This window comes from Equus przewalskii, chromosome 2 (assembly GCF_037783145.1).
Source record: "Equus przewalskii isolate Varuska chromosome 2, EquPr2, whole genome shotgun sequence".
Taxonomy (NCBI): Eukaryota; Metazoa; Chordata; class Mammalia; order Perissodactyla; family Equidae; genus Equus; species Equus przewalskii.
In genome coordinates, this window is record NC_091832.1 from 56581264 (window position 1) to 56601596 (window position 20333).

General features: G+C 52.3%; 1 protein-coding gene across 2 annotated transcripts in view; it reads left to right on the forward strand.

Moving 5' to 3' along the window:
* The window catches only part of SCARA3 (scavenger receptor class A member 3), a 42822-nt gene extending 23648 nt beyond the window's left edge, over window positions 1-19174 (forward strand). The window contains exons 4-6 of one of the 2 annotated variants that reach the window (XM_070611339.1): window positions 401-499; window positions 1481-2524; window positions 6608-7028. In XM_070611339.1, coding sequence (XP_070467440.1) covers window positions 401-499; window positions 1481-2524; window positions 6608-6630 — 1166 coding nt within the window. In that variant the 3' untranslated portion in view covers window positions 6631-7028. Of the gene's footprint in view, window positions 1-400; window positions 500-1480; window positions 2525-6607; window positions 7029-17304 lie in introns of those variants that run through there. The other variant, XM_008519296.2, reaches the window with a different exon arrangement.
* Window positions 19175-20333: the final 1159 nt, after the last annotated feature.

Sequence of the window (20333 nt, forward strand, 5' to 3'; positions counted from 1 at the left end):
TAGAGTGCACTTACACAAACCCAGATGGGACAGCCTACTACACACCTGGGCTCTGTGCTACTAATCCTATGGGACCACCGTTGTGTACGCAGCCAGTTGATCGCAACGTCGTCATGCCGCATATGACTGTACACACATATATACACTGAGGGAGATATCTAAAGAGATACGTATCTAGCTATTCTATAGATAGAGATACATAGATACATATTTTTATGGGATATGTGACAAACTCTGGCTGTAAGAAGCATCTTCCCTTACCACCATTGGGAAGCCCCATAGAAGAAGGGTGAATGGCTTTGGTTGCAGAGGGGCTGATAAAAATGTCTTCTCAACAAACAACTCCTCTTTCTCTGAGCTAAGACCCTGTCCCAGTTTCTCACCTGTATTTCCCCTACAGTTTTCAGGAAAGTGGACTCTCTCTCAGAGGATATCTCCCTGGCCCAGGCCATTTATGACAAGAAGCTTGTGTCTATGCAGGAAAATCTCCAAGGACTGGGTAAGTGTCCAGTGTCCAAATGTGCTGATGACTATGATGGAAGATTAGTATTAATTGGGGAGAAGTGAGGGCTCCTCCCCATGCCATGGAACCCCAGAGCAGGGCAGCCTTCACCAACCTTCTAAGCACAAGGGGAGGACAGCCATGGCTCCCGGCCTCCCTGTCCAGCTAGAGAACCATCCATTCAAAGAGGGCTGTCATCCTGGGATATACTCAGGAATGGGGCCAGGGGTTCTGTGTGTGGTACAGATCCAGCCAGAGTCTATAGGTGGGCTAGACTGACGAAGACAGTCCATCCTCAAATATCCTCACGTATCTGAAATTATTTTTAAGACCTTCCAGAGCCTCTTGACAAGTCAGCCCCTTCCTCATCACTGCCTTAAAGTGTGCACAATGCATGATGCTCTTGGTCTCCTGCTTTAACTAGGGATGTTCTCATTCTGAGAATGAGACAGAAGGAGCCAAAAATAGAAGGGTTTAGGAGTGGTCTGCTCTGATGGAAAGAGTCCTATTCTGCCGCTAACTACTTGAGTGATATTTGGCAAGCCACTTCTCTGTCCCTCATTTCTTATCAGTCACAGGGAGAGAAGTCCCGGCACCATCTACCCCAAAAGTTTGTGCGAGGATCAAATAATATAACAAATATAAAAGTATTTGGAGAAATTTTAAGATAAAATGTGAGTGGGAGGTTCCTTGGCAACCTCAGAAGTTATGCAGATGTATTATTGAGAATTTGGTGGCGAGATGGAGGAAATGTCCTAAATCCTACATTTCAGGTCATAGTAAAGATATTTGGTAAAAATAAGATTTCATAGAATGGCAAGGCTTTTTCAGAAAGGATTTCTTAGCAGGATTTAGGAAAGCAAGAGTGATTGAGAAGCCACTTGCCAATTCATTATGCTCTGAAATATTTAATTTAAAGAAGCAAACTTTGTCCCATGATCCTTCAGCAACTCAAAATGTTGTCCCTTTCTCCTGAAGATTTGAAAGCCCCGAACAACTGCTCTTTTTGCCATGAGGCTGGGCAGCTGGGGCAAGAGATCAAAAGACTGCAGGAGGAGCTGGAGGGAATTCAGAAGATGCTTCTGGCTCAGGAGGTCCAACTGGATCAGACCTCTCAGACCCATGAACTGCTCTCCACCACCAGCAGTCAAATCTCCCAGGAGATGGGCAGTTGTTCCTTCTCCGTCCACCAGGTCAACCAGTCTCTGGGGCTCTTCCTAGCCCAGATGAGAGGCTGGCAGGCCACCACAGCCGGCTTGGATCTCTCTCTGAAGGACCTCACCCAGGAGTGCTACGACGTCAAGGCTGCAGTGCACCAGATCAACTTCACCGTGGGGCAGACTTCAGAGTGGATCCACGGGATCCGGCGGAAGACAGACGAGGAGACCCTGACCCTCCAGAAGATTGTCACTGACTGGCAGAACTATACCCGGCTCTTCAGCAGCTTGCGTACCACCTCGGCCAAGACCGGAGAAGTGGTCAAGAACATCCAGGCCACTCTGGGGGCCTCATCACAGCGCATCAGCCAGAATTCCGAGAGCATGCATGACCTGGTGCTGCAGGTCATGGGCTTGCAGCTGCAGCTGGATAACATCTCATCCTTCCTGGATGACCACGAGGAGAACATGCACGATCTGCAGTACCACACCCGCTATGCCCAGAACCGCACAGTGGAGAGGTTCGAGACGTTGGAAGGACGCATGGCTTCTCACGAGATCGAGATTGGCACCATCTTCACCAACATCAATGCCACTGACAACCATGTGCACAGCATGCTCAAGTACCTGGACGACGTGCGGCTCTCCTGCACACTGGGCTTCCACACCCATGCCGAGGAGCTCTACTACCTGAACAAGTCTGTCTCCCTCATGCTGGGCACCACGGACCTCCTCCGAGAGCGCTTCAGCCTGCTCAGCGCCCGACTGGACTTCAACGTGCGCAACCTCTCCATGATCGTGGAGGAGATGAAGGCTGTAGACACGCATCACGGAGAAATCCTTCGCAATGTCACCATCCTACGAGGTGAGAGCCAGATCCAGGCTGGGCTACTATGAAGCTCCCAGAGGGCCTTGGTGATCTTGCCAGACACAGAAGTCCCTGGTTTTAGGTAAAAGTCCTAGTGGGCTAATACAATCCTATAGCAAATGCCTAGGGCAAAGGGCTGCTTTAACATACTTACAAACCTCTTTTGTAAAGGTGTTATGGCTCCTAACTTTCCCTGTCATGCAAATGTGGATTTTATATATGGATCTGTTTAATTGGGTCCACATGGAGAAATAGGCTGACCTCATCTTTTGGAAACTCCATCTCCTCTTGTTTTCTCCCTTCCCGTGCCCTCATTGGTGCTCTCAACCATCCGCCTCTCAGATCCCTGTCACTCTGATGCTCTCTTCTCCTCCCATCTCACCCCTGCATTAATCAGGCTTCTCCAGAGAAACAGAGCCAATAGGAGAGAGAGACAGAATATAAGGAATTGGCTCATGTGATCATGGAGGCTGGCAAGTCCAAAATCTGCACAGCTGATGTCCTGATTCAAATCCAAAGGCTGGAAGCTGCTATAGAACGAGAAAGAGATGATGTGTCAGTTTGGAGGCTGTCAGGCAGGAGAATTCTCTTACTTGGGGGAGGGTCAGTCTTTTGTTCTGTACTAAGGGATACCCTAAGGGATCTCCTGTATTCCAGACATGCTCTTCCTGACCTCCATTGTGGAGTAGTAGCTCAATTTCTCCTTGGTAGTCAGGATCCATCACCCTAGTCAGCACAGTAACTTCTTTTGCCTGTTAATTCAGAGGCATGAGGAGCCCAAAGTAACCAGGCAGAAGTCTTAAATTCCAGTTCAGTGTAATCGTTGTATCTCCTGGCAGAAACATTCCTCCCTTTGGATCTAAGATCTCTAAGCCAGTAGAGCATAAAGTCTTGGAACATGAAGTAAAAATTTTGCTAGTAGATCACTAGGGGTAATGGTGAGTGGTGCCACTCCCATTTCCACCCCTTGATCCCTGGACCTGTGAATCCTGGCTATCAGAGAAACAGCAACACAGACCAGATGCTCATTCAGAGCATATACAGCCCTACAAGATATTTTCACCTGTTAGGTGGCACTGTAACTGAGTCTTAAAAAGCCCTTCCCATCCTTCTATCAAGCCAACTGCTTTAAGATGGTGGGGAACATGGTAAAACCCATGAATTCCATGGTCATGGGCCCACTGCTGCATGTCATGTGCTGTGAAGTGAGTTCCTTGATCAGAAGCAATGCTATATGGAACACTATGATGGTGGATAATGCATTCTATAAGTACATGGATGGTATTTTTGGCAGAAGCATTGGGTGCAGGGAAGGCCAATCTGTAGCTGGAGTAAGTGTCTATTCCAGTAAGAACTAAACCCCGCCCCTTCCCTGATGGAAGCAGTCCACTGTAATCAACCTGCCACCAGGCAGCTGACTGATCACCCCAGAGAGTGGTGCCACATCAGGGGCTCAGTGCTGGTCTCTGCTGCTGGCAGATTGGGCACTCAGCAGTGGCTGTAGCCCAGTCAGCCTCGGTGAATGGAAGTGCATGTTGCTGACCCCTACGTAACCGCCCTCCCTGCCACCAGGGCCACTTTGTTCATAAGCCTATAGGGTGAAGACAGGGTTGGCTGGGGAAAGGGGCCAACTGGAACCCACAGAACAGGTCATCCTATCCACTTGATTATTAAAATCCTTCTCTGCTAAGGTCACCATTTGGTGAGTATTCACATAGGACACAAGTACGTTCAGGTATTTTGCCCATTCAGAGAGGACTATTCACATACCTCTTGTTCAAATTTCCTTGTAACCAATTTTCCAATCATGTTCCTTCCAGTCCCTGATCATCCAGTCAAACCATCGGCCACAGCCCATGAACTGGTACATAATCACACATCTGAGCATTTCTCCCTACAGAAGCCAACACAACAGCCAGGTGCACTGCCAGAAGTGCTGGCCACGGGGAGGATTTCCCATCCCACTGGCCTCAGGGATGTCCCAGAAAGGGCTGTAGTGCTGCAGCCGTCCACTTTCAGGTGAGGCCTGCCTCTCATGCAGGACTATCTGTAAACCAGGCCTGAGTCTTCTCTTCCTCTGTCAACTGATCCTAGGGATCTCCCCAGGAGGCTGCAGGGGCAGGCTGGGAGAGAGAAGGCAGTATAGCAGGAGTGGGGACCATGGACATTTGGGCCACTTCTTCATGTAACTTACTTGTGCCTTCAGGGCCTGCTCAGGCCCAGTCGTCTGTATACCATTTCCGTTTGATGATGGAATGCAGCTCTGCACACCCAACTTTATGGCATAGTGGGTCAGATAACACCCTGTTCGTGGTTGGCACCTCAGGCCGCATGCTTACTTGGTGGCCCATAGCTAAGCATTCACTCTCTACTAAGGCCCAATAGCAGGCCAAGAGCCATTTCTCAAAAGGAGAGTAGTTATCCACAGAGGATGGCAGAGCTTTGCTCCAAAATCCTAAGGACCTGCACTGCAGTTCACTGATAGGGGACTGCCAGGGCCTCCACACGGTGCCCCTATCTGCCACTGACACATCAAGCACCATTGGATCTGCTGGGTCATATGGCACAATGGCAGAGCGGCTTGCACAGCAGCCTGGACCTGTTACAGAGCCATCTCTTGTTCTGCGCCCACTCAAAGCCAGCAGCATTTCAGGTCACTTGGTAAATGGGCTGGAGTAACACACTCAGTTGAGAAATATGTCGCCTCCACAATCCAAAGAGCCTCACTAGGTGTGGTGCCTCTTCTCTGATTGTAGGAAGGGCCAAATGGAACAGCTTCTCCCTCACCTTAGGAGGGATATCTCAACATCACAGGACCCCTAGAAATTTCACTGAGGTAGAAGGCCCCCAAATTTTTGTCAGACTTATCTTTTCATCATCTGACACACAAATGTCTTACAAATAGTTAGAGCTACTACAAACAGTGAGCTACTGCTTACTTGCTCATTAGGTCCAATTAGCATAATGTCATCAGTGTAATAGACCAGTGTGGTATCTTGTGGAAGACAAAGGAGATCAAGTTCCCTGTGAACTAAATTATGAACAGAGCTGGAGAGTTGATATTCCTCTGAGGTAGGACAGTGAAGTGTGTATTGCTCGCCTTGCCAGCTGAAAGCAGACTGCTTCTGCTGGGCCCTCATGGGCAGGAATGGACAAAAACACATTTGCCAAATTAACAGTTGTGTATCAAGGGATGTATTAATTTTTTGAAGCAATGAAACTATATCTGGTACAGCAGCTGCAACTGGAGTTACCACCTAGCTAAGCTCATGATAATCTACTGTCATTCTCCAAGATCCACCTGTCTTCTGCACAGGCCAGATAGGCAGATTGAATGGAGATGTGGTGGAAATCATCACCTTGCATCCTTCAAGTCCTTGATGGTGGCACTAATCTCGGTGGTCCCTCCAGGAATGCAGTATTGCTCTTGGTTTACTGTTTTCCTAGGTAGAGGCAGTTCTAGTGGCTTCCACTTGGTCTTTCCCACCTAATAGCCCTCGTTCTATATCTTAGGGAACTAATGTGGTGATTCTGCCAACTGCTCAGTATGTGTATTTCGATTATGCATTCCAGGACTGGGGAAATCATGACACGATATGTTTGCGGACCCACTGGACCCACTGTGGTCCACTGAGATGGACCTGAGCTAAAACTCCATTGATCGCCTGACCTCCATAAGTCCCTACTCTGATGGGTGGCCACAGTAATGTTTGCATCTCCTGGAAGCAGTGTCAATTCAGAGCCAATGTCCAGTAGTCCCCACAGTTCTGATTATTTCCTCTTCCCCAATGCATAGCCATCCTGGTGAAAGGCCATATGTCCCTCTGGGGAAGGCTGGGAAAATGATTAACAGTATAAACTTTTGGCAGTGTCCTGGGGTCCTTCCTCAAGGGGACCTGGCCTCCCCTTCATTCCAGGGGTTCTGGGTCTATAAACTGGCTCAAGTCTGAGAATTGATTGAGGGCCATAATTCTTTATATTTATGCTTCAAGTTAGAGTTTTGTTCACTTGACCTAGAACTTTTCTGCCTGTACAGAACAACTAGGAATTGAGTAGGCTTCCTACCTATTTTACTTCTAGGAACGCCACGATCAACTAGCTAACACCATGGTCTGAGCATATGAGACTGCTTTGAGTGCTGCTTTGACTCTGCTGTCCATCACAGTAACTCTTTCCTCCTCGCCTTTGGCGGCTGTGTGCCTCCACTTGGCCCCTGCCATCCCGGATCCAATTACTCTCCCTGTGGTTAGGTTTCCCAATTCAGTGACTGCAGTTCCCACTGTAAAGTCTGGCTCACAGAGAAGAGTGAGCACAGAGCTCTTTAAGGATGCCGGGCTCCCTCACAAATTGATTTCTCACAGTCGTGGTGAAAGGCGTGTCTTCTGGACCCTCCCAGGGTGGGTAAGTAGGTCTCAGATGACAAATCCACTCTGACATGCCAGTCTCAATAAGTCTTTGAATCACTTCCTTTACATTAAACCAAGGCAGTTCGGCCATTTCTAACTTGCTCACTCTGGGTCTCCTTTTGGCCCATATTTCAGCCAAGCAACCAAACCAACTGTTGGAGCCCCTCTTAACTCCCCAAGATGTGCCATTAGATGCTGGATCCCTGCTTGGTGAGCCCTTTCACCGTCATCCCACACCCTTAATATCCATTCCCACACACATTGCCCAGATTTCTACCTGCATAAATTAGAAAACTCAAATAGTTCTTTTGGAGTATAATGTACCTCCTCATGGATCACACTTTGTACCTCACCTTTAGTTATAGGTCTAGAAGCAAAAAAAGGGTCGTGGGCTGGGCCCTGAGGAGAATCAGCATTGTCTCACCTGGCAACTGCCTCGGGCAAGACCATTACCCTTTCCTTGGGCAATGCAGGGTTAATACCCTCTGCCGGGGTCGGGGGGTGGGGGGGATGGGGGTGGGGAGGGGGGGTTGAGAGGTCACTTTTACCGTGGGTGGATGGGCCGGAGAGACTGCTTGCACTGGCAAAGACTCATCAGAATTTAGGGGCTCCATGTCCCCAGCTTCATCAGTCTGCCCACATATCCCCATTCTGACTTTCAGGATCCCATTGATTAAAGTGAGTCATTGTCCTCACTTTAACAGTGGACACCCTACAAGGCTGGGAGTTCAACCTGCATTGTAATTCAGCCAGTCACAGGATCAGACTGTGGGTTTGATCTCAGCCCTGTGGCTACAGGAAATAAGGGTCTCCTTCAGGGCAGACATAGAAGTTTTCGGGTCATTTTGGGGGCACTTGAGCTGGGAATTTGAATCCCTGAGTTCATCCTTTTCTTTCCATACTTTGTACAATAACATTGGGAGCAACAGCCAATCTCATTATACCCATTATTTTGACAAAAATGTTCAAAAGTATCCTATACATGGTTACCCAGATCCTTGCTTCTTATAAATGGCTGATTAGGAGTCTCCAATGTGTTACATATCTCTATTGCCAGATCACGCAATGGACAATCAGGCTGTCTTTACTACTGGACATAGAGTTATTAGCATCCTTAAATCCAGTCAGATCAGAGAGCCAATTCCAGAAACCCCATACAAATTCAGAAAACTCAACTTTAAAATTCTGTTCCTCTAGCGTCACTCTTGGTACCAAAATCTGTATTAGTCAGGATTCTCCAGAGAAACAGAACCAACCAACAGGATATACATATATATCTCTTGTAGTCCATTAGGATCTCTGGAGCGAGAGATTGATTTATTGTAAGGAATTGAAAGAACTGGCTCACACAATTCTAGAAGCCAGCAAGTCCCAAGATCTGCAGGGTGAGTCAGCAAGCAGAAGACCCAGGAGAGCTGACGGTACAACTCCAGTCCGAGTCTAAAGGTCTGAGACCCAGGAGAGCCAAGGGTGTAGTTGCAGTCTGAAGGCTGGTGAGCTCAAGACCCAGGGAGAGCCGAGGTTTCAGTTTGAACTCAAAGGCAGGAAAAAGCTGATGTCCCAGTTTGAAGTGGTCAGGCAAGAGGAGTTCCCTCTAACTCAGCCTTTTTTTTCCCCCTCAGGAAGATTGGCCCTGAGCTAACATCTGTGCCCATCTTCCTTTATTTTACATGTGGGATGCCTGCCGTAGCATGGCTTGATAAGTGGTGTGTAGGTTTGTGCCAGGGATATGAACTGGCAAACCCCAGGCCGCCAAAGAGGAGTGCATGAACCTAACCACTATGCCACCATGCAGGCCCCTCTAACTCAGCCTTTTTGTCCTGTTCAGGCCTTCAACTGACTGGATGAGGCCCACCCGCATTGGGGAGGGCATCTGCTTTACTCAGTCTATCCGTGTGAATGCTAATCTCCTCCAAAAACACCCTCACAGGCACACCCATGACCAAATATGTGGGCACCCCGTGGCCCATCAAGTGGACACATAAAATTAACCGTCAGAGGCGACATCTGATCTGAGCCCTGAGAGAGGAGGAGGAGTAAGTCAGGTACAGCATCACGCATGGATGAGCGGAGGAGCTCCAGGGGGAGGGAGCCATGCGTGCAAAGATCCTGAGGAGGGAGTGTGCGGCACACCCACTGTCTCCTTTCATTCTCGTGATCCCTGAAACTGGGAACCCAAAAAGCCGCTGGTGAAGAACTGGATACCGCGTGAGGTCTAGCCAAGCTCATACAGCTAGCAAGGAATGGACGCAGGATTCAAATTCAAGGCAGTTCAGGGCCAAAGTCCCAAGCTGCCTTGAGCGGCCTCCTTCCCCAAAGTCACATAAAACCCTGTCCCTCTAAAAACACCTGAGCAAACAAGATATTCTTCTTGGTGACAGCACAGGCTGCCTAGTATAGCCACTGTAGCCCACGCCTGTCTCCTCCCCACCATTTCCCCAACAAGGGCCTGACCTCTTCTTCCCCTTGGGGCAACTCTGCCCCCAACTTACCCTTAGAGTCCATATCCAGAGAGGGTTATCTGGTCCACTCTTTCAATTCACTTGAAATGCTCTGTGGCTTCTGCTAAGAGTACTTCATTCTGAAGTAAACACTGTAGCGGTCAGCTCGGGCTGCGCACTGAGTCCCACAGCCTGGGGGCTTCAACAACAGAAATGTAGTGTCTCACAGTCCTGGGGCCTGGAAGTCTGAGATGAAGGCGTTGTGAGTTAGCTCCTTCTGAGGGCTGAGGGCATCTGTTCCAAGCCTTGGCTTGTGGATGGCTGTCTTCTCCCTGTGTCTCTTCATATCATCTTCCCTCTGTGAGTGTCTGTCTCTGTGTCCAAATTTCCCTTTTTTATAAGGACACTAGTCATTCGGATTAGGGGGCCACCCTAATGATGCCTGTAAACTTGCTTACTTCTGTCAAGAGCCTAGCTCCAAGCAAGGCCGTATTCCAGGGCTTAGGACTTTAGCATATGAATTTTGAGGGGATACAATTCAACTCATAACAAATACCATTACCTTTTCATTCTGCTCCTTCACAGCAGTATTTCCAACAGTTTTCCTCCTGGAAAAATGGTCCGAAAGACTCTTAATCAGACTCCCTTACACCAGGAGTTGGGATGGCCATCCCCAGGTTCCCTGGAGCCTTCCCAGGATGTCTTTGTGGGAAGAATATTCAACCTGAAAATACAGCAAATATTGACTCTAGAGAACAGCATAAGTAGCCACTGAGATCTGGCAGTTCCAGAACCTATAGTTTATATTTGTGGGGCCGAACATCTGGGCCCGATCATCCAGGGAGCTCCGGGAGGGAGGGGGGAGGGCCCCACGATCCTAGATAGATCTGGCTCCAAGCAAAGTCATAGTCTGAGGAACTGGAACCAACGTCTCTGGTTCTCTAGTTCACTCTAACCATTAGTCTCAATCTTGGGTTGCCTTTATTTTATATCATTGAGCATTTCTACTGCCACTAGGGCTAATTTTTTCTTTAATCTAGATTGGTGGTGTTGGGGGCTATGGGGAAGTAGATCTTGTTGGTCCATTGTCATATTTTTGCAACAAAACCAGGTACTGAGTATTTCCTTGGTAACTGAAACCTTTCCACAATATGTCACCTAAAATAGGTCTCTGTGTGACCTCTACGATGCAGTGTTCCAGTGAAGGCATTCGTAAATGGTTCTTATGGTTCATCCTCTGGTAATTTTGTATTTTGGTTGCATTCAACCTAAAAATACATGAAATATAAAGCTTCCTGATGACAAAGCCCATCCACAGACTTTGTTTCATTTTAGCCTCACAACCACCTTTGTACAGTGGACAAGGCAGGTGTGGGTGTCTTTATTTTATAGAAACGTGACCTGAGACTGGGGTTAAGAAATGAGCTGAAGGTCACACTGTGATTTAAAATCCTGACCCCTTGCCAGGGCTCTGAGATGCATACATCCAGTGCCCAGCCAGAAGCTGGGCATGAGCTGGCAGGTACCAAAAAGGCACCTTTACTCAGGTCCTGCTCTGGCGTGGGGTGTGAGGCAGAGAGTGGAGAAGGGGAGATGGGACCAAAAGGGTTGGCAGGGAACCGTTTGAAAACCTTATTCTGAGTATAAGCCAACAATAGTCGTAGGAATTTATATCTGCTCCTGTCCTAATAATGGCAGAGTTCTCCTCGAAGGACCTCATCTTAGCTGGAGAGCAAGGTGGGATGTCTGTTTGAGCCACATCTGACTCTTGGTTCAACCTCTGCACGTTTGTTTAAACTGTGTCTATTGGCAAACATTCCTCTTGGTTGTTAGAGCACCGCATGTAAAATCTCTCACATCTGAAAGAAAATTCTAGAGACAAAATGTACATCCCTTCCTCCAGGAACTCGTCACTCACTCATTCACTCACACAAAGACAGGTGCCGACAGGCTCTGATGCTGGACCTGGCAATGAGGTCTCCCTCTGGTCGGAGCTGAGAACAAAAACAGAATAAAGAGAGCAAGACAGCAAGGGCCACAGCCAGTGTGGAAGGGGCCAAGTCCTGCCGGAAGGGCAAGGATTCTTCAACTGCACGGGAGGGAGCCTGGCTTCTAATTCGCTCTGTGTCTTTAGGCAGAGTCACTTAATCTTTCTATGCCTCTGGGGTTTTTTTCATCTGTAAATGAAAGGATAAGACCAGCTGTTCTCTGAGACCTCTTCCAGCTCTGTGATTAATTCCCAGCCTCCCTTTGCTCAACAGAGAGGCGTGGCACTTCCACGGCATTTGCGCCTCTCAAAGAATATCTCTCCCTTCCTGCTCTGGAGGATGACTTCTGTGTCTGTGCTAGAGAGTGTCTCTCCTGGGACTCTCACTTGGGAATTGGAGACAGGAAACCATCCATCATCACTTATTAGCTGAGCGACCTTGGACAAGGTTCTTGGCTACTTTCAACTCAGTTTCCTCATCTGCAAATAGGAATATTAATACCTGTCCTATCTCCATATCCCACAGGGTAGCTGTGAGTATCAGTATTAACAGCGGATGTGAACAAGTTTTGTAAAATATATAAGCGTGTCCTAATGTAAGAGATGATTCTGCATCTAATTTGCTTGATGGTGGGCTCCTCGTCCCAGCAGAGTGCCTGGCCCTTGAAAGCTATTATGGAAAGCTTTGCTCAGTGAATGCTACACGAAAGCGTGAACAGAGGGGAGAAGCTGAGGATGGGCAAGAAAGGCGAGATACAGAGGTGTTCAATTTGTAAACCTCTTGCATCAGCACCACTCTCCACCCTACTCCCACGCTCAAAGTGCTTAGGAGTTTACATGTTAAAAAGGAAAAAGGAGAGAAGGTCACATCACTCTGCAGTTTAGGGCAGAGGAGCTGGGGAGGTGGCAGGGAGGAGACTGCAGTGGAGGATTAGATTTGCTTGCTGTCGAGCAGCCAAAGCGATCGATGAAAAGGAGTACCATGCAAGCTTCCGTTGGTACCTGTGGTGACCGTGACACTGGCCTATTCCTGATGCACTCTTACTTCTAGGGCACAGTTCTTGAGGAGTGTTTTCCTACTGCTTTGTCAGCCTTGAACTCCAATTACTGTCTCCCCAGCACCACAGGACAGAATGAATGAGGCCGAACGCTCTGCTCAGCTTCTCTGCTCCGTGCTCCTCATTGCAAATGCACGCAGATTCCTTTTCTCCTGACTCTCCACCCTGACCCTTGGCAGCCCTGAGCTCCAGTCCCAGTGAAACTGCTGGAAGCCCTCCTCTGCTCCTCGGCCCAACAGCTGCAGCCTTTTGTTAGGCTCCTCAGCCTCTCTGCCCAAACCAATTACTAGTCCACAAATGCCTTGAGAGGAAGAGCGGCCAAGAAAGTCAGGCTTACTTCACCCAGCCTCCCTGCTCCCTGCGATCTGGGCCCTTGATCGCTCTCCAAAGCCTTCAGAGGACGTCTTGGTATTTTATCTAATCTCTCTGGTTGTTCTCGGTGGGAGGTTGAGTCTGTTACAAACCAGTCCATTATAGGCAGAAGTGGAAACCCACAGGCATGTGTGCAACGCTCCTCAGGTGACAGTAGCCAGGACTGAGAGTCCCTCATCCGGGCCAGTATTCCCATAGAACAAGGGAGCCTGAAGTCCAAAGAGGGACAAAGACTTAAGCAGCCACCTACTTTGTTAATACCAGAGCCGGGCCTCAGCCCTAGTCCCCCGAAGTGCAGGCCAGTGTGCCTTCCACGGCACCAGGCCAGTCTCGCGAGAGGCACCGCTTCTGGTTGTTTCCTTCTCCCCAGGTAAGCTGCCTGTGGCCTTGCACTGTGAGACGCTCTGAGGGCCCTCCCGCCGTGCAGAACCCCACCCATGGGCCGGCAGTGTTTGTGCCCTGAGAGCTTGGTGCTTCTGCTCACCCCCCACCCTCTCCCTGTTCCCAGGGCAGACCACCTACTTGTCCCAGACATGCTGTCAGTTGTGGCTCTACCCTAATGGGCTGAGATGGCCTAATTACAGCCTGTGGCTTCCTGAGTAATTATGGGCCTCCCCGGACTCCAGGATGCTCTGCTCCCCTCTCCCAACCCCACCCCTCAGCCCCTGCTGCGTGCTACCTCCTTTGTCTCCAATGTCCCCCTGCTCAGAGCAGCACTTAGCCCCCCCTCTCTTGCCCTTCAGCCCTGCCGATACCAAGATCTCATTACGGGCTATGTCTATCCTGGAGAGCGCCTGGGTCAGCCTCTGTCCACATTCCTTCCCCCTACGCTAACCACTAAACTACCGCTGTTGACTTCCTCCTGGGCCAGACCCTGGTCCCACCAGCTCTGCCTGTGCCCGCATGATTCATGGCTGGCCTGGGAGGGATGGGCGGAGGCTCGGCTCACCTGAGGAAGACAGGCCTTCAGGTTTCCCCCTCGTGCTCTGTGGGGACCCTCACTCTCCTCCAGGCAGCACCAGGGCAGGAAGACTGGCAGTGGGAGGACAGGGGGCTCGAGAAAGGGCCAGGATCCCCAGCCGCAGAGTGATGAAGAGCAGCGGCAGCAGGGTGGGGGGAGGGAGTGTGGGTCTCAGAGCTTCTCAGGCAGGGGTTTGAATCCTGTCTCTGCCCCTTAATGGTTGGTAAGCTTGGGCAAGTTGCCACTCTCTGTACCAGGGTTTCTCATCTGTAAAATGGGGCGACAGATGCAATGTATGGACTGGGGACACACAGAGATAAGCCTGACGCTCTCTGCTCTCATTGCCCTTCCCTATTCCGAGAGCAGGCAGGTCACAGAGGTGCTGAAGAGCCGAGCCAGGGCCGAACGCTGCAGCACCGGCCTGGGCACACCAGCACAACGGGCTCCAGCCACCAGCTGGGACGTAGGCGGCCAGCGTAGCCAGCACCTGCAACACAGTAGTCCTGAGGAAGCCACCCACTTGATTCCACAAAGCTACTGCCTGGGAACCTGTCTGGGTTCTCAGAGACGGGGTCAGCCGTGGCAGCTGTGGCTGGGGGTATGGCGAGGGAGGCAACTGTTTTCCTCGCAGTCCTCTTTGCTGGAAGCTGCAGCTCCTGGGGGAATGAGGTGGACAGTGTGACCCAGGCTTCTGCACAGACCTTCCCCGTGGGCATGCGGGTACCCAGCCTTCCCCATCCAGGGAAAGACATCTGAGAGCTTCCCCAGAAAGAGGAGCTGAGGGGCTTGTGGGGAGGGACGAAAGGGGGCCCTTTTCTCTCTGCCTTTCTCCCACTCTGTTGGCACAGAAATCCTTAGACATCCTCACAGTCAGTTGCTGTGATCCTCAGGGGCCAGGGAGGAGAGGGCACCTGACGAAGATGGTGGCATGGGAAGGAATGGCCATGGGGAGAGAGTGAGGGGGCTCCCACTGGACCTGGGGGCCAGGCAGGGCTGGGCATCCTTGTCAAGGTGAGACTTCTCAGGCTTTTCCTCAATTGAGGCTGGAGGTGGGGATTGTGGACCCTCCATCCAGGGGACAAGAGTGGAAGCCACAGAAGTGGTTGTGAGAACAGAGAGTGAAGGACCAGGGAGCTGGGGGTGAGCCTTGGGGAGCCGTGTTCCTAGAGCAGGCAAAGGAGCCTAAAGAAGCAGGCGGAGGAGCAGGGACAGGCAGGAGGAGGGGAGGTCCTGGAGCCACTGGGGCCCTGAGGAACTGGTGGGTGCAACTCGCAACTTCATAGATGTGCACCCGAGCTCCAGAATGGGCAGGACTTGCCCAGCATGGCTCCAAGGCCCTCCAACTCCCGTCCACATGCACAGCCTCCAGGGGCCTCTCCACCTCTGAAGCTCTGCTTTTCCAAGCCTCAGCTGGCCCAGGTGCCAAGGGCAGAGTTGGGGTGAAGACAGGCGCCGTGGCCTTGCCAGTTTCCAGCAAGTCCTGCCAGGCGGCGGGGAGGCGGTTCCTGGGCGGGCATCTCCCTGTGCCTTTGTTGTTCTGTGTTATTCTGGCTGCCGTGCTTGGGGAGGGGGGCTCACTCTGGACCAAAGGGCAGGTCCCTCCTCAGGGCTGCTCCCAGCCCAGGTTGCTGCCGCTACCAGCCAGCCCCACCCCCACCTCCAGCCAGCCCGATGACAGAATCCCAGCCTGTGCGGCTGGCAGGCCATGTGAGCCAAGCCCACGCAGGGCCCCATCCCTGCTGTGTGTGGGAGGTGGGCATGGGCAGGCAGTGGCAGGGAATGGCTGGAAGGTTTTTATTGGCCCTGTGGGGCTGACGGTCTGGGCTCTGGTTTCCAGTTTAGATGGTAATAGAGGACAGTATTCACGGACACTGTGTTCCACTTAGAAACACTCCGGGAAGGAGACGACGGGGGAGGAGGGGGCGGGGGGGCCAGGAGCAGCATGGGGAGGTGGGGGAGGGCAGCAGGTAGCCTCAGCCAGGACTAACAGCAGTGGCGGCTGCATTAGCCGTGGAAGGGGCCCTGACGCCACAGAACTGGACCGTGGCCCCTGGGAGGGCTCCCAGCAGACGGGATCCTTCTCTCTGAGAGGCCCACCTGGCTTCTGTTTCTTCTCAGAGACTCCTGGGGATATCACTTGATCTCTCAGAGCTTTGGTTGCTTCCTCTGTGAAATGAAGGAACTGGACTAGCTCCCAACTGGCTCAAAAGCTCTAGGATTCTCTTGCAAAGAGGATGATGTAACTGCGGACTTCTGAGGGAGGGCTGAGCCCGGGCATTAGAATTCACCTCCCAGGCCAGCCCTGGGGTTCGCTGCTCCAGGCCCCCACCCGGTGAGCCTGTGACAGGACCAGTGAAGAAAGCCAGGCCTTGCTGTGCCTTGGCCTCGTGGGGGCTGAAACTTCTCCACGACTACTGCCCTCCCCAGGCCAGATGGTTCTGTCTCCTCTGTGCTCCTGGGGCATACAGATGTGCCTTGGGCAGACTGACAGCCATACTCTGCTGTGTGTCCTCAGGGCTGACACGGGTCTGAGAGGTGGTCACTCCCTGACCTTCATGGCTGGAAGGATAGTAAGGTCACCTGACCCCTGACTTGGGTGCTAGCCTGGGCTCTTTGAGGAATGGCCATGTCTTCACCTTGGCGTGTCCCCCAGGCCGCAGGCCAGAACTGGGTGGCAGCAGGGTCCACAGCTGTTTGGTGAATCACCTTCTTCAAGCATACCCTGAGCTTTCCCTGCTGTGTGCCAGGCTTTGTGCCCAGGGTGGGGGATATGAGCCATGGTCCTCTGTCTCCCTCAGGCTCTCAGTCTAGTGGGGTCCACCAGATAGGCACAAGGGTTTCCTTTCACTGTACTGTGACTTCTCTTCTCTCTATATGTCCACTAAAAGATTCAGAAAGTGGTAGCCCCAAGAGCTCAGAGAAGAGGTGGAGTGGTCAGAGTGGGCTTCCTGGAGGAGGTGCCCTTTCTGTGGGCTGTCACTGTGCCCACGCACTCACCCTGGGAGACGTCTGCTTCTCATGCCTCATTTTCTCCTCTATGTCCCCTGACTCCACCTCTGGATCCCTAAGCAGTCATGGGCAATACCTGGGGTTAGATGGGGGGTTGGGGAAGGGAGTGAGACCACAGGAGATGTAGAAGGCCAGGTTGGCCTCTGGAGGGGACAGACAATCCTGGACAGCCTTGGCCTTGTCCCAGAGCTGTCCAGCTCTCTCAGTCCCCAACTCGAGTGCACAAGTGGAACTATGGACAAGCCCTGAAGGCACAATGAGTGCCCGCTGTGCCCCAGGCCTCGTCTCAGATACTTCCCGTGTTATTTCAGAAGCCGATCGGCAGCCTGCAGGTGAGTATTCTCATTCTCACATCACAGATGGGAAAGCCGCCTCAGAGAAGTCAAGTGACAGCTTGAACTCCCGGAGCCTGCAGCTGGCAGACCTGGGCTCTGCGTTGTCTAACCCTCGGGCTGTGCCCACTGCACCACACCCACTTCATGGGGAGCCTCGGGGGACCTGCCCCTCATAGACTGACCTTTCCCCTCTTCTCTCCAATCCTAGGTGCCCCTGGCCCTCCAGGACCAAAAGGACTCAAGGGAGATCTGGGTGTGAAAGGGCCTGTTGGTGGCAGAGGACCAAAAGGAGACCCCGGCAGCTTGGGACCCCCGGGACCCCAGGGTCCTCAGGGGCAGCCTGGGGACACCGGACCTGTGGGAGAAAGGGGGCCGGTTGGCCTGCGAGGTTTCCCAGGCCTCAAAGGCTCAAAGGGCAGCTTTGGAACTGGAGGCCTGAGAGGACAGCCAGGCCCCAAAGGGGACGTGGGGCCCCCAGGGCCAGAGGGGCCCCCAGGGTCTCCAGGGCCAGAGGGGCCTCAGGGAAAACCTGGGATTGCTGGGAAGACAGGGTCACCAGGCCAGCGGGGGCCCACGGGACCTAAGGGTGAACCAGGCATCCAGGGTCCCCCTGGCCTCCCGGGGCCCCCAGGCCCACCGGGAAGCCAGAGCCGCTACTGAGGAGTGCCCCTGCCCCAGACTCTACCACAGAGAATGCCGGGAAGGGGGCTCAGGGCAGAGTGAGCCCCCAGAAAGCCACACCTACAGACAACTGTGGTATTTTGATCTCGAAGGGCCTTCCCCCAGGCCTGCCCTGCACTTCCAGGCTCCCCAGTAGTGACTGTACCATAGAAAGCAGCCCCTCACACACACGCACACATTTCCCTGCTGGCCGGGGGGCTGACTGGGTTTCTCTGGCTGGGCAGGAGGACAGGGCAAGAGAAGACGCTCCTCTCCCGTGACTGAGCCTGCCAGGGAGGTGGCTACCTCGGGAGGAAGGTCTTGAATCTCTCTCTGAATTGGTGGTGACCAACCCCAGTCTTTCTGGCGTCTTCACACCCATCCGAGCCAGCAGTTGCCTGAGGCTCCCAGTGCCTGAAAAGACCCAGGAACAGCTTTCCAGGGGATGGTGTTCAAACTCCAGGGACAAGGTAGATTGGGCAACCACAAGACCCTCCCCTTAGCCATGGAACAGAGTCCCAGGAGCTGCCCCTGCCTCACACAGGACAGAGGAACTCCACGGGGCCATCATTCTCGGGTCCCACGCATGGCGACCCTGGCGAGTTCGGCGTTTTTTCACATCTGCGGAAGATGCCTTGCTTCATCCTTGCCTTCACCTCTCAGGAGCATCCTCGAAGGAATCCGAGCAGGAGTTGCATCTGCACGGGGAGACTATCCAGGTCCTAGAACATTCTTCCAAAGCGGGGCACAGCACCCAGAAAGCTGGAGGAGGGGAGGCAGAGGCCAGTGTGAAGGTGCTGCGTGCAAACCTGCCTCCCTTGCTTCCCTGAGGCCAGCCCGCTCCATTCCTGGGGTAGGCCCCTCTGTGATGGTTGAAGGAGGGTCAACCCCTGATAACAGGGTGACTCTCCCCTCCCGCACCTGGCTCTCCTCCTGCCCACAGCTGCCCACTGACCTCACACCACCATGACCCAGAATGGCCCGAGGCCTCTCTGCACAGGCAGCAAGACCAGATGAGGAGGGAATGGCCTGAATCCGCAGGAGGCTCACTTTGAAGTCATCCTTGCCCACCTCCGACTTCCTGCACACACTGGCAGAAAGGAGCCCTGGGAAGCTCCCACCGCAGGGTAAAGGCCACCCATAGGCTTAACTCGTTGTAAAGCTGTCCTCCCTTTGTGTTCAAACAGATTCTGACCTCCCCTGGGGTGGGGGCATGGAGCTGTCTTCTCCCCAGTCTGACTCAGAGACCAGCCCTTCCACCCACGCCCCCCTTTCCAAAAGCCTTAACGCCATCTCCCTTCTTGTAATAGATGTGCAACTGGTTTGCACGCCTGCCCCCACTGCCATGTAAGTCTCCTGTCTACATATGATATCATGCGACATAGTATTACTGACTCAGTAAAGAGCTATTTCTAGGAGGGGGGTGTCTTCTGGTCCTTTCTGCCCAGCCAGGGGCATGACGCCTCCAGGGGCTCCACCTCCCCTGGGCTTTGAAGTGGAATCAGTGGACGAGGGGTCCCCTAGATATTCAGACCCCCTGTGGGGTCTGGGTCTGAAACCCTGGCCCCTCACTCCAGAGACCCTGAGCTCTGCCGAGAGTTCACCATGGTCCTGTGGGGGCCAGGGATGAAGGGCGTGTGGGGGAATTAGCCATGAGGAGCAGGGAGCCAGTGGGCAACAAGGCGAGCTTTCTTCATCTTGCAGCAGGGCTCTATCCCTTTTTGGCTAAAATGAGATTGGAAAATAAGACGGGCGTGGACACCTGGGTGATACTTCTTTTGTCTCTAAAACAAGGTGATAAAATAGGAAAGTAGGAAGAGACCAGGCCAGACCTGCCCCAAAGAACCTGGCTTTCCAGGGTCCACAGGAAAGAGAGGACAGCCAGGTCGCCCGGGAATCCGCTGGGCCTGCTCCAGGAAGCAGGACTGCATGTGGGGCTCTGACCTCGGGAACAGCTTTTAAGACATATGTCTTAGTCCATTTGGGCCGCTATAACAGACACCGTGGACTGGAGGCTTGTAAACAACAGACACTTATTTCTCACAGTGCTGGAGGCTGGAAGCTCCAGGTCACAGTGCCACGATTCAGCATCAGTGAGAGCCTGCTTCCTGGACCGTAGACCACTTCCCACTGTGTCCTCACATGTTGGGGGGGGAGGTTTCTGGGCCTCTTTTGTAACGGCACTAACTCCATTCATGAGGGCCCCACCCTCATGACATATTTACCTCCTAAAGGCCCCACCTCCTAATACTGTCACATTGGGAGTTAGGTTTTCAATGTATAAATTTGGGGGGACACAAACATTCAGTTTATGGGAGCATAGTAACCTCATTCACTAATAGACATTGCCTAGTGCAAGCCCTGTGCCCTGTTTTGCTTTTTTATTTTGGGGGGTGGGGGTGGGAAAGGGTGGGTCTTAGTCAGGGTTCTCTAGAAAAATAGATATATATGTAGAGAGAGAGAGAGGTGCTGAGAAGTTCCATTATCTGCCACCTACAAGCTGTAGACCCCAGAGGGCCAATCATGTAGTTCCAGCCCGTGTCCAAAGGCCTGAGCACCAGGAGAGCCAACAGTGTA